The following is a 13,304-nucleotide window of genomic DNA, read 5'->3' as shown; positions in this document are numbered from 1 at the left end:
GGGGGGCGGGGAGCGGATGAGAGAATGGCGAGATCGTTTCCGGGGTCATGAGCTACTGGTAAAGTAATTGACAGGGCGTAGTTAGTGTATTCGATCGGCAGTTGCAGCCACCCCTTGTCACGACCGACATGGGTTTGGGGTCATGATTAGGAACCTTGCGTTCGAGACCCCCCGTCTTCTGGCTGGTGTTTTGGGCCGTCCACTGTTAGCCAAAGCAAGAGCCATCACCCGGCCAGGCCCCGTGAGAACGTCGACCAGTCATGCTGCCTTGATATCGGCCTCTGCGAGGCAGCGACGGCGCCGGGCTGCCGCCCTCCCATGCACCTTGTGGTGTATGTCGAGCCGGAAGCAGCATCCCTGATACCGCATTGTCGCGGAGACAGTTACGGTGCATTATCACGGCTGAGTCACACCACCCCGCAGCCTAGGAGACCTTCCAGTTTTACACCGGTTTCCCAGGTACCTACCTAGTCAATGAGCGTGTCCGTTGACAGCCTGGTGTTGGACCGGGGGCTCCTCTGTTACTCATGATAGGCTATGGCGCAGCCGGAGGAGATTTTACTACCTCTTAGTGGGGAAGTCATCGCTTACTCGACAAAATACGGAGCACATTTCACGGAAAGTAGCAAAGGTAAGTACCACAAGGTGTCTGACCTTCCCGGGTGGCAATGGGCAGCGTACACGTTGCAAAGAGGCGTATCAGACGAGTCTCTAAAGAACTCTCTACATATCCAATAACTTACAGAACACAAGATGCTCGAAAGGAAAATGGCACGAAGCACTTGACTGGCGGAGAGCCGGGTGCTCTAGGCAGCTAAGGAGAGGAGACACATGCATCAACTGCCCCTCGGCCCCGAGACCTCTGCCAAGCGCGGGAAGCAACAGCAGCGACTGACCTCTTGATAATCACGAAGATGCCATAGAACCGAATAAAAATTCCCAAATTCGCAAGATGGTGATCATCAAAATAAGAAACGTTGGCGTGGACACAGATAACCCTAGCGAGTCCGCCTATGATGTGACAGGATCACAAGATATCCGTTGTATTTTCTTTTCTTTTCTTTTCTTTTTTTCATTTTTTTCACACCGGGGATTCCGTGCCTCGGGGGTCCAACCTGTGCCGCCGCTTGCCTAACTCGCACTTACTTCTCCCGCCCAGTAACGGTGTGCACGTTGAATCGGTGCTAGCTTCGTGTGGAGTCGACAACTGCCATGGGCCAACCGTGTGTGAGGCGCAATTAGAGTTCCGCGCGGCGTTCGAGTGGGAGGAACCGTTCTTGATCGGGAGGAGGGGCGGGTTTGGCTTCGAGGTGGCGCCGCCAATCCTTCCTTCCATGCGCGGGCGGCGACGGAAGGGCGTGTAATACATCAGATTGTTAACCCCGGGGCTGTTGAGCTCGTTGCTGTGGGACTCGTTGGCATATCAAAAGCAACGTAGGTAGGTAACTATCTTAGGTAGGTTCGGACCGGATCTCTTTCGGAGTTTGGTCGTGTAACTGGTCATCTTTTCATGCATTAGCTAGGAGTTCCCCAAGACGCGTCGGTCGGCTTTCTCGTGCTGCCACGGCGTGCCACTAATTAGGCCGCTGTTAGGTGTGACCACGAGTAATAACATGAAACAAGGACAGAATGGAGTCATGGAAAGCGAGGATAAAATCGGACCTGAGCAGATTCGGGTTGTCCGTGGTCTCCCTGGAGCTCGCTTTGTCTCAATACAGCCCCGTACCATGAAGAAGGGTAAAGGCCAGGGGAGTGTGGTGGGCGGGGAAGAAGAGCAAGAGGCCAGTGGGCAGACTGGCAATAGTACGAAGAAGTCCCCCGACGCTCAACTAGCTCGGGCTGTCTGGGCGCTGAACACCTGCCACCGTCAGGTGCAGGTGACCAGAAAGAAGACGAGAGGAGGCCGGCGGCTGGAAACTCGGGCTCCTGCACATGATAGCACTGCTACGAAACCAGTAAACAGAGAGAGCGTGGGGTGGTCTGTTCGCTACGCTAAAATTGTTCCTTGCTCGATATCTTGGTCGCTAACCTTCCCCGGAGTTTAATTCCCGGCTCCGTGTTGTGCGTTATTCGTGAGACTGGGGGCAAAAGGCCCTGGTCTCGGTCACTGCATCACGAATTCATGATCTGATGAGGCACTCAAAAGTGGAAAATGCGGCGAGATCTTGGCCGCATCAACTAACTCGATCCGGAATGGTTGACAGGTTCTCGATGCGCAAGGGACAAGGGGGCTCTTCCGAACCAGCAGGGATGTATGTAAACAACTGCTGTATGTAATTACGGACTACCTAATCTGTATTTATTATGACAAGAAATCCGTGAGACACTGCACCTCCGTGTAACGTTATTATTTGCAGTACATATGCTTCTAATTGTGGACCACTTTTCAGGCACATTGAATCGCACTCAGTGCCGTTTGTTTGCGCTGGTATTGAACCGCCGATCTAATATTAAGGATTCTGATCATCAACCTACTCATGTCGTGTCTGGATGCAAGTTTTGCAGTGCAGAAGCTTCCATTGCAGTTGGTTGGAGAGAAAAAGAAAAGTCTGCACAACCCTAATTAAACCATGCAGAAATTCCAGAGTCGACTCGATGCTTTAATAACTATATGTGGACGGAGTCCAGCCCGGCCGGCCGTTTTCACCCAATTGGTCGGTTTGCTCAGATTCCGTTTTCTCTTGCGTTGTATATACCTATACATCTAATACTCCAGCAAGGAGATAGGTAGATAGATAGCTACAGCTCCATGACGAGGAACCGTTAGCTCCGTCAATCTCCGTGGCATGACCGTTTTGGCAAGGCTGCTCAATATTTCGGTTGTGGCTATTGTCGGCAATCCACCAACTCTGGCCGTCACCGCTAGTCCATCGCGGTGCTGGTTCCCCAAGACCGTAAACGTCCAGCGGCGACCAAGGATCGGGCCACACTGAAAGCAGGTTCGCAATGCGCCGAGGGCCCAGTGTTGCCCATGCTATCGCTGGTCAGAACTCGCGCCGATGCCGCAGCAGATAAACGGCTGAATCGGTGGTTTCGGGCTCATTGTTGAGAACTTACTCGACAACGGTGCTGCCAAAATGCTGCCGGAGTCTTGCCAATTGCCGTATGTCACAGTGGCTTGGTCCGGAACCGACTCAATCCACGAGCCAATGCATCGAAGAAGGTCATGTATCGAGTTATTGCTGTGCCTCGCCATTTGATGACTCGCGCGATCGCCCAAGTTGACTGTAGTTAATAGGTAATGAGTTGCGGTGGAGAGACATCAACCCCGTCAACCAGACTCAGCTTTGAGGCCTTTTTATAGTCAATGCTCAATATTACATTGACATTCAGCGTCTCGCTGCCAATGATCACCTACCTTACCTTAGCGCGGTCATCGCTGCAAACGTCCTGTATTGTCAAATACCTACCTCTATGGCCCTTCTCGGGAGCTGGGCACCATCAATCCCGTAAGCTGTTTCAGCCAAGCCTCCCAATTACTTTCCTTTTCGAGGCATGTGCGTGCGTGCGGTGAAGACGAGATGAGTGGACGCGTGGGGGAGCGGTGCGAAGAGGGAGAGGGGGAGGGGCGGTGGCGGCGGCGGCGGCAGCTCTGGAAAGAAGCTTTTCGAAGGGGTCGAGGAGAGGGTAGCTCTTGATGAAGACAGAGAGGTGGTGGGAATAACCGGAAACGTGCTTCGCTTGCTGTTTTTCCAATAACATCCTGCATCCTGCCCCTGTTCTCGCACCTTTCGAGGACCGGGTCCTCATGGCAATGTCTGCGTGATGAGTTCCTCGACTTGCAGGAGATCAGGACAATGATTGACGTGTCATCCTACAAAAATGGCTTGTCGGTGAAAAAAAAAAAAAGCAGTGGCGTCAAGCATTCGAACCTGCCGCGCGCGAAACGAGCTTCTGGAAGGGTTGATGTGAGGATTTGATGAGGAGCGCCGCGGGTCCATGATCAACAGGCCCTGCCAGACGACACCACACTGGAACCTTAGGTTGTGATACCTGGAACTGAGGGTCTACTTTTATCTGAGGCTTGACTGGTCAGACTGCCTGTCTTGTGCTTTTGCCTCGTCAGCGGATATGACAGACATTCTAATTATACACTCGTGCATGGGGAAAAGATTCGAAGAGATTGTGCAAGCGACGCGAGCCCTTCAATCAGGGACTCAAAATGCGGAGCATTTGGGTGACAGTCACGGAGCAGCTTTAGGGCGAGGCTCTCCTGACAGCTGACTGCGCTGGCAGCTGCAAAGACAATTGTCTGCACTGACAGGACCCAGGCACGCTTCGGCGGGTTGAGTCTTGAAGCAACTGCACAAGGAATGCTCCCAACCTCTTGTGGCAGTCAGCCATGGTACAATACCGCTACCTAGGCATGCCATGCTGGCGGATGTGAAGCAACCAAAAAGGCAAAAGGAGATGGAAGCCGAGCGCGACGGATTCGAGTTTGAGGCGATCATCAAGAAAACACGGCCTGAGAGTCCGGGTGAAAACCGAACAGTTCTAACGGCATGAGGCAAATGTATATTCAGAAGCCCTAAACGCCCCGAGAAAAATTTGGGCGACGACTGCACCCGTCAAACGGGCAGGTGTGGGTAAACCCACATCGCGAGGCTGTTTTCATGGACCGAAAAGTCTGCCCATGGGGCCAGGTGAGCTGCACTCGGTGCTGCATCTCACCTTCATTTGGCGAGGTGCATCGCGGCTGCGGCTTCCTCGGAGTTGGATGGCCCGACCTTATCAGTTTAAGAGAAAAAGGAAGAATTTGTTTCGCTCTGGAGCTGCCGGCACTGAAAAAAGTCCTCTCTGGCCAGGGCTTTTTGCCCGCCCGCTCATTGCCGCGTCGTGGTTGCCCGCCATGTTTCGGGCCTCGACAAAACCGACCACCTAATTAATCACAAGGCAGCAGACCCACCACCCAGTCAGCATGAAGGCAATCTTCCAGCTCGAAGGGTGTCTCTTTCTTCCCTTTACCATTTCTACTCCAGAGCACTCCAACAAACACTGCCTGCAACTGTTGCCACTGTTGGCCGTTCGTGTTTGTTTACCGCTGTGGACGCGACGCGACTTTGATGCACGCGAGGTGAGCTTTCCAAGACGGCCAATACTCTGCTTTCTGCTCATAGTACTCCGAGAGCATTCGCTTACCCATCAAATGGAGCAGGATTCTAACATGTGCCCTCGCCAAAGGGATAACAAGCCAACCGTCTCGAACAATCTCCCTGCTGCGTGCTTCCGCGAAACACTTCGAGACCTTAACATGGTCAGCATTAGGCGGCACCTCGACCTTGCCGATAGAGTGAGGACCGTGGAAACAGCTTCCCTGAGAACGGCGCTCGGGTCATTTTACGGACCATGAAGCCTCTTGTCCAGCATGAGCAACCGTATGAGACGGCGCGAGATTCTCTGTCCATAATCACTCCGACTCCATATTTCAAGACACAAGACGTGGACGACCAATACGCTGCTTGTCTAATTACCGCTGCTCTTGAACGATGAGGACATCACCACATAACAGGTTGTATATACCAAGGTGCGAAATCTCTACATGCACAAATCGAGGCGCGGCAAGTTGCTACACTGACTCTGGTCACTCTCTACTTTGCAGTACGGTAGAACCCCTCGAAGTAACTGGGGCAAAACCTAGAGTCGCAGCACCGTTGACGGCGGAAGGAGACTGAGCAGTATGCCTGGCGTCATGATCTCCATAGGGAAGCCTGCACACGCACCGTTGCTAAGGCGGAGGACCGCAGGTTTTCGTCACGGTGATATCCGCCGCTCCGCTGAGGTCAGTGTGCAAATCCTCCTTGGCATTCAGGGCACTGATGACCTTCCTACATCCGACCTGAAGCTTTCAACTGACACTTAATGTTCACCTTTCAGACTCGGCGTATGGCCACCTTCTCCTCTTCTTCGTTGCGGTTTAAGGCAACTAACCGCCGGAGCCAAGCGGTAGTCAACCAGGTGTGCAACAACATCCGGCATACATCCCCAGCGGCCTCACCAGCGTACCGCCAAAAACGTCTACGAACTCTTTACTCCAGCCCCCTCTAGAGGCGTGTTCGACATGTTCTGTTCCAGACGCTCGCTTCCCAAAATCCGGCCTCAGACGTTACAATGTCCCCGTTGGGTCATTATCCCGCCCCGAGCCCCACGGACAAGAAGCCCCGTTGCATCGGTCCATGGACTCGATAGGAAGACAGTTGAGTTAGGCGTATATCAATGCAGATCGACAAATTGTAGTATTGTGGTCTGTATTTTTTTTATTTGCCAACAACGACAGAGTACCATGCCGTTGTCATTACGTACCACAGCCCTCAGAGCTACCTAGTTAGCAATTTACAGCCTGTTTATCGGCTCATAGCCACTTGTATAGCGATACGCGGCCGGTACTCCGTATAGCAACTTGTAGGACAACAATACCATGCCGACGATAATCAATACCAAAAGTGGGTAGTCAACAATAGCCACACCTCTGCGGTGAGTGCCCTTCAATCCCGAGCGGTACGCAGGGAAAGAGCACCGCGGGCGAGCTAAAACGCGGTATCCAATGAGCTTCGAAATGATTCTGCAGAATTCGCCCTCCACGTAGAAGCGAGTCATCTTCGTCTAATGTCCAGTATGTTCCGTCCACCGTTCGCCAATTGAAGCTTGACCTCCATCACGTGATCCCGCTCGGATGTTTATATTGAGCCTCTGGTTGACCGGGTGACTCCCTTTCGTACCTCTATCCCTTATCCCACAGAAACCAAGGAGCGCGACAAATTGTACCGACAACGCGTATTCGGAATCATCTGGCCTTTTCTTCGCATAAAAATTGAATGTTCTAAAGTGCCCTTTGATGTTTTTTTTGTGATCAGAGTAATGTTGAGCCACTGGTTGATCTCGACCTCGCTGTCGTTGCTGGACAAAAAGGCGCTCGAGGACGGGAGATAATTATCCCTTGCCTTCCGCCGTGATTGTTGGCAAAAATTACTGACTGAGAACAGTGTCGTATTGGAAAAGAAGCAACGAAGGCCAATGCGGGTGAGAAGTACCGGTCGTCGGTGCTGAAGCCGTAGAAATGACGGACTCGGCGCAGTACCCGGAGTGTTAGTTTGCCAAGAGAGATGTACTTGGGAGGATTCATCTTGGCTACACTGCCAAATGGATGCTTTCCTGCAAATTACTGTGAAGGAATGCGAGCCTCCGTTCACTCTGGGCAATATATTGAGGTTTTCGAGGCAGAACTCACTCTAGCTCATCTAATGGATCGGTCTAGTTGTGAGAATGAACATGCCATAAAAGATCCAAGCTTTCTAACTAACGAGATGTTCATGCGGTGACAAAACCGTTGGTTCTGGTCGCTCGTAAGTGTAGGAAAGAAGCAGAGAGAGCAGTGATGCGGGGGGGATTTGTTCTTTCTTGCAAGGCTACCTAGGCAAATGCTACGTGGTCGATAACCCTAAGGAATTTGACAGATGCGATATACACAAGAGGAAGCCGGCGGCACGGGTGGCAAAACGCGCCGAGGCTGGCGTGAGCTACCCGATCGCTTGTTGATTCCTTTAGGCCTGGAAAGCGCGAGCCTTGGCGGAGGCGGTGCCCTTGAACACCGGGGGACCGGGGATCTTGTACTCCTGCGGGAGGGAGTGGTCGTTGATGTTGAACTGCGGGAGTGACCAGTTAGCACCGGAAATGGGAAGGGGAAAAGATGATTGGGGTCATCTCTTGGCCGGGAATTCCTCCTTACCGAAATGTTGGGGTCGCTTTGCTGGCAGTAGCCGGGGATGGCGGCCTTGTACGAGGCGGCGGGCTCGGCGGTGCCAGAGCCGGTGACCTTGATCTGGGCGCACTCGGGGTAGAATTGCGGGTTGTTGGCCTGGTGCAGGGCGATGAGCTCGTGGCGGACCAGGTAATTGCCCGGGGCGAGGCCCTCAGGGATCTTGCTGCTCCACGACTTGTTGCCGCCGACCAGCTTGGCAATGTCCCAGCCCGAGGGGGTCTCGGTGTCGAGGAAGACGGTCGTGCCGTCGCCGTGGAAGCCGGCCTCGTCGATCTTGAACCAACCCGCACCGGAGCCGTCGCAGGAGCTGAACTCGCCGGGGCACTTGTACATCCACACCAGGATCGGGCCCTGGGAGTGCGTCCACTGGGCCCAGGTGGCCGTGATGGTGTCGCCGGGGGCCGCCTCGGCATACAGCGCCGCCCCGGTGCCGCCGTTGCAGCGGAGCTTGGGGTCGCTGGCGGACAGCACGGGGTTATAGTCGGGCCATTGCCACTGGATGACATCCTGGCCGGTAGGGGCGAAGCCCGAGTATCTGCAGAGCGGTTCGTGTTAGAGAAAGAGAGGAAGAGAGATCCCATGGTCATTGTCGGGATCCTTACCCGGGGTAGTCCTTGCCCGCAATGTTGTAGCTGGTCACGGCGCCGTGGGCGGCAGCGCCCCCCGCGAGCAGGGCAATGGAACTGAGCGTGCGGTACATGATGGGGTCGCAAGCTTCTGGCTAAGGTACGAGGAGGAGGAGAGAAGTGGATGGGCTTGGCTTGGCGGCAGGGAAGGGTTTGGTCAGAAGGAAGCAGAACTTCTGAGCCAGGAACGCGAAGAAACGGAAGCGAAGCAGTGCAACACTGGACGTTTTCTTATATCCATCCATGCCTGCACCGGCTGCGGATGGCCTCCTTCATTTTTTTTTTTTGCTTTCCTCTCCCCTTCCCTTCCTCACCTCCTTTCTTCCCCACAATCTGCGTCATCCCGCGGCAGACGTCCCCGGGCTCTGGCTATCTGATATTCCACAGGTTTTTTTTTCTTGCAATCCCGGGCCGTTTAGCAGTGCCGGGTAATATCGAGCCGCTGGGGGTTAGCGTGTGGCGCGCCGTTTATCCGCAGAATATACAATGCTCTTCCGCAGACTGGGGCCAAGACCGCCGTCAGCAAAGGCTGGGCATCTAATCTAGCGTACACACACTAAACAAACCTCGGTCACCACCTTCCGTGAAGGGGCACAAAGAAGGAAGGCGACCAGGCCAACCTGCACCAACCACGGCGTTGCATGAACTGCCTGCGGCCCAATACCGGCGACGATCCCCCCGTGCTAAGGCCGCGTGAGGAAATACCGGGCGCAACCAACCGAATAACATCCCCCCTCCCCCCCCCCCCAAAAAAAAAAAAAAAAAAAAAAAAATGCTGGCAGCATTGCAAAGGCCGTCACCCGCCCTCGGTGGATCGCCGCGAGGAATAGATTGTCTGCAACCTGGAACGACACTCGGCATTGCGCGAGGAATGCTCCATCATGCGCCATCTACACTCCTATTTACAGAGACTCTGCGCCGGTGTCCCGTTGATCTCTTCTGATGCGGCTCGAATCTGTCGGCCACCCGGGGGGAGGCTCCAGGATGTACGGAGCAGAACGGACGTATCCGTTGTCGGCCCTCTCATCCATCCAGATCTAACTAGGGAGATTGATGATCGCGAGACCCGTTACCCTAAGCGAACATGTGATTCTCAGATCCGCATTGCAGACACACCTTCTCTTCCTCGACGATCCTGCACCAGCCCGGCAGCAGTTCGGATCGGGCGGTATGTAGCCAAATGGATGTATTACCTGAAACAATTTCCCCCGTGCTCCAGAATGGAATACGGCAACTAATTACGTGGGACTAAAAGCGCTGTTATTGAGCATGACGTGGCGGTGCACCAGCGAGGGGACGCGGTTCTCAGAGGGCTCCAAAATGCAGGGGGGAAAGGTAGGGGCAATAAGTTGCAGCACGCCAAAGCAGGTGACAAACCTTGGACTTGAATTTCGCGTACTGCCGACTCCTCTACCGTTGTCTGGTAGCGGGTCGCTGGTGCTGCCTCTGACTTTCGGACTGTTGCCATGTACGGCCATCATGATGGGGTATTGCGGCCATTAAATTAGAGCCTGCATCGTTGGGGTCGTTTGTTTGTCAATCCCTACGGTTATCATGGCATCAGAATCTACCCCCAAGGTAACAATCCGACTCTGGTGGGATAACCGAAATTATATTGTTGTGTTTGAATCAAGAAGGGCGTCTTTTTGACTCGAGGAACGAAGCAAGTCGTTGATAACAGGCATGAGAAGTGGAGCAGGGAAGCAAACGTTCGAGCAGACTTCTCACTGATCCAGCCAAGAAGTCAGATCCAAGTCGGAATCTAAGGTAGGCAGGTGGTTTACGGATTACAAACCACCGATCAGGCAAGCCTCCTCCTCCAACCCTCCTCCCAGTCCTATCCCTTTTTACCATTTTTCATTGTTTATTGGATTTCATTGGTAAATCACTTCGGAAGCAGAGAATAATGCGCCGGTGATCAAAGCTCTTTGAAGCGAAGTTGAAGGCCCCAGGGAACATCCTTTTGTTTCCCCCTACAAGATCGATTCCTTCGGTACTGGCCGGTCTTGGAGACAGAGAGCGAGCTAAGTAAATCGCAAAATTTCAAGCAACAAGAAGGAAGAAAAATTGAACAGAGACAGGTATACACTTCAATGAACTGGGTTGTTCTCAAAGAGCTAATTAGGTTAGGCATCTAAGGTTTATCGCTTCCATCCTGTGAAGTTTTGCACCGAGGCGCACATTATCAGTCTGAACAGGTTGACACACACTGGCCTTGTTGAGTCGTAGCAACGGAACGAGGCGCTGTCGGACACACGCATATTCGTCGCGAAGTCTGAGGTTTCAGCCAAGATCTTTGTTTTGCGGACCAGCAGTTTTCTTATAAAAACCGTTATCAACCAATTGATACGGGTTTTTTAACCAGTCTTGATTCAAGCAGAAATAGTAAGAATAAGAGCGCGAGATGGTCTGTGATGTCTGAGGTACGGGGCGTCAGACTGCTGTCTGCGAGACCACAGTTGACGAGCGGGTATATGACAGAGAGCAGCCCTCAAACCGATCATGCACGCATTTGAGCGGGAGATTTTCGGCTCTTCTCGAAGAGCGCTATCGCGTGATTTACACGTGATTGGTTAACCGGTCACTCATTGGGCAAAGGTTGGAGGCAGCAACTGGCATGCATCAACCCCACCCAATCCCTACCCTATCGGAGAGAGCCGAGCGAGGCAGACCGCCGACATATCTGGTTTGTCCATTCGAGCCGTCATCTCTCGCTCCAACTTGCGAAAAACTTCAATTGTTTCTTATCTTTACAACCAGCGCGTGGCTGGCTGGCCAGCCAAACCAGAGAATCCAGTCCATTCCGAGCAGCTCCCGATTAGCGCCAAGCGATCTGTGGTGCTACACGACGTGTGCCGCCTCGGGCCTCGTCAATACCTGATCATCTCTTCTCTCGTAATTACACGGGGCTCAAAGCCGAAACGAAGAGGTCCGGTCTTTGCCCGTTTTCGCGAGCGGTAGGACCAGTGTGGCACAGTTGGCGGTCCTCCTCCTCCTCGCTCTAGCAAAAAAATAAATAGAGACAGAGAGAGAGACCATGTCGGCCGCCGTGACACCGCTCACCCGCACCACGCTCCCGAGCCCCGTGCTCCGCACCGCCGCCGTGCTCGCCTTCCTCCCCTCCCTGCCCTTGTGCGTCACCCACGGCGCGCTCTCCAGCGAGCTCGTCCCGGCCCTCGGGCTCGTCCCGCTCAGCTTCTCGGCCGGCGTGTCGCTCTTCCTGCTGCTTCGCTCTCGGCGCCGAGGCACTGGGAAGGGGAAGCGGCGGAGCGGCGAGCGGGGGGATCTGGAAGGGCTGGTTGGTGCGGCCGCTGCGTCTGCTTCTGCGGCGGCGGCGGCGGCGGAGGAGGAGGAGGAGGAGGGGGAGAGTGAAGGCGAGGAGGGTCGGGAGGCAGCCGTGGCCGTGGCGCATGAGGGCGATGCTGACGAGGGGGGTGATTGGGGCGATGGCGAGTCGGTGCTGACGCATCGGATCCTGGTGTTTGTGGTGGATCTGGTCCTCGCTGCCGCGCTGTTGGTCGTGCTCGTGTTTACGTGGATTCGGACGGGGACGGCGGGGGACAGGCGGCCGGAGCTGGCGATGCTCGCGGCCTACAGTACCATGCCATTGCTGGTTAATTTGTGAGACTCTATACTCTCTGTTTTGGTTTTTGGATTCTTGAAGAAGGTTGGCTGACCCCGGTACAGCTCCATTCATTCTTTTCTGGCGGCGCGCGAATTCGTCGCTGGCTTGGCTATCCCGAGCTTGGTCGAGTACACGGCATGGCGCCTTGTGCCCCCTAACTGCCCGCATTGCGGCAGTCAGCTGCGGCCGGACACGCTACCGCCTGTCCCGTGGTATGAGACTGTTTCCAGGCCGAAGGTCTCCCTTCCACGCATCAACACGGCCTCGATTTCTCGCCCATCCCTGCCGGCTTTTCGCATGCCCAAGTTCTCTGGATTGAAGGGCCCTCGCGAGTGGAAGGTCCCGAAGTGGATGAGAGGCCGGGGTCAGGATGCCAGCCTGTTTGTGGACGACGAACAACATTACCGTGACCAATATAGCGATGACCCCGACGCGCCCTTTGACGCGCCATCCGGCCATACCACGGTGGTTGCTACAGGGTCCGCACGCCCTGCTCCGGTGGAGGAAGTCGTGGTGGGGAAGCGGGAGAGGAGGGATGTCATTGTCGGGAGCGAGGCGTGGGCCATAAATGAAGATGGCCATGTGCGGACCTGAAATGGGAACTCACGGTCGCGTTTGCTGGTGCCTAATTAGGGCCCTCTTGTGCCAAGATTTCTCCTTCAAAGTCAAGCCTGATGATTTGGTTCGAGCGATGCTGGTTTCTTGGTTTCCTTTCTGTTGCCGGCGTCGCTAATCAGATACCCAGACTCTGTACGATATTACTAATTAAGTGCCAGCTTGGATACTCTTTCTGTCCGGTCGAGGGGTTCCTCAGTCACCCTTTTGGCTCTGGCCGACGGACTGCCGTGTGCTGCGGAATTCTACAACGTTAACATTATTATGGTCATCATCAGATCCCGAAACTGTTTATGAGACCTAGCAGCCGCTGTGGCCAACGAGGCAGCCCGGCTGCATTGAAATAGCTTCCTGCGACTGTATTTTATTGGCGCAGTTTCCACCACGGCACGAGAGATCGGAAAGTTGCGGTGCCTGATGGACCCTTTGAGGCAGGCAGAGCCATCTTTTTAACAAGAGCCCCTCCTTTGCCGCAGCTCAACCTGCTCGCGCCTGCCTTCCTATTATTCCATTCAAAAGAAACTAACCCTAGCCTTTCGTCCTTGTTCCGGCGTGAACTGCATGTCAATCGCAGTGTCACTGCAACTCCAAAGTGTCGATGGGGTCCAGTTAAGAAGTCGCTTCCTGGTCTTCCCGGCTAATGACTTCTCATTTCTGCCCGGTGCGAACAGGAAGAGAGTGA

At 54.2% G+C, this 13,304-nt stretch overlaps 3 protein-coding genes across 3 annotated transcripts; 1 reads left to right on the top strand and 2 right to left on the bottom strand.

Annotated features, from left to right (window-relative positions):
* Window positions 1-6,448: 6,448 nt before the first annotated feature.
* On the bottom strand, window positions 6,449-6,616 carry P884DRAFT_206831 (uncharacterized protein; the record flags this gene model as incomplete). Its single annotated transcript, XM_069438747.1, has 1 exon — window positions 6,449-6,616. A coding segment is annotated over one exon (168 nt), but the record flags the coding sequence as incomplete, so codon positions are not given.
* A 922-nt stretch (window positions 6,617-7,538) lies between these two features.
* P884DRAFT_301899 (glycoside hydrolase family 61 protein) lies at window positions 7,539-8,456 on the bottom strand (the record flags this gene model as incomplete). Its single annotated transcript, XM_069444897.1, has 3 exons — window positions 7,539-7,640; window positions 7,724-8,291; window positions 8,359-8,456. 3 exons carry the CDS (start codon window positions 8,454-8,456, stop codon window positions 7,539-7,541), a joined length of 768 nt encoding a protein of 255 aa, XP_069295392.1.
* A 2,602-nt stretch (window positions 8,457-11,058) lies between these two features.
* On the top strand, window positions 11,059-12,885 carry P884DRAFT_248380 (uncharacterized protein). Its single transcript, XM_069440550.1, has 2 exons — window positions 11,059-12,003; window positions 12,070-12,885. The coding sequence occupies exons 1-2, from the start codon at window positions 11,420-11,422 to the stop codon at window positions 12,599-12,601; spliced, it is 1,116 nt and encodes a 371-aa protein (XP_069295391.1). The 5' UTR covers window positions 11,059-11,419; the 3' UTR covers window positions 12,602-12,885.
* The last annotated feature ends 419 nt before the right edge of the window (window positions 12,886-13,304 follow it).

The sequence above is a fragment of the Thermothelomyces heterothallicus genome (assembly GCF_042370625.1).
Source record: "Thermothelomyces heterothallicus CBS 202.75 unplaced genomic scaffold P884_scaffold_22, whole genome shotgun sequence".
NCBI lineage: Eukaryota > Fungi > Ascomycota > Sordariomycetes > Sordariales > Chaetomiaceae > Thermothelomyces > Thermothelomyces heterothallicus.
Note: the sequence above shows the minus strand (reverse complement) of the source record. Positions and strands in the feature narration are given on the sequence as shown.

Coding starts and splice junctions, on each gene's coding strand:
- P884DRAFT_248380 (XM_069440550.1), top strand. CDS start 11,420: ATGTCGGCCGCCGTGACACCGCTCACCCGCACCACGCTCCCGAGCCCC. Junction 12,004..12,069: donor ATGCCATTGCTGGTTAATTT/GTGAGACTCTAT, acceptor ACCCCGGTACAG/CTCCATTCATTCTTTTCTGG.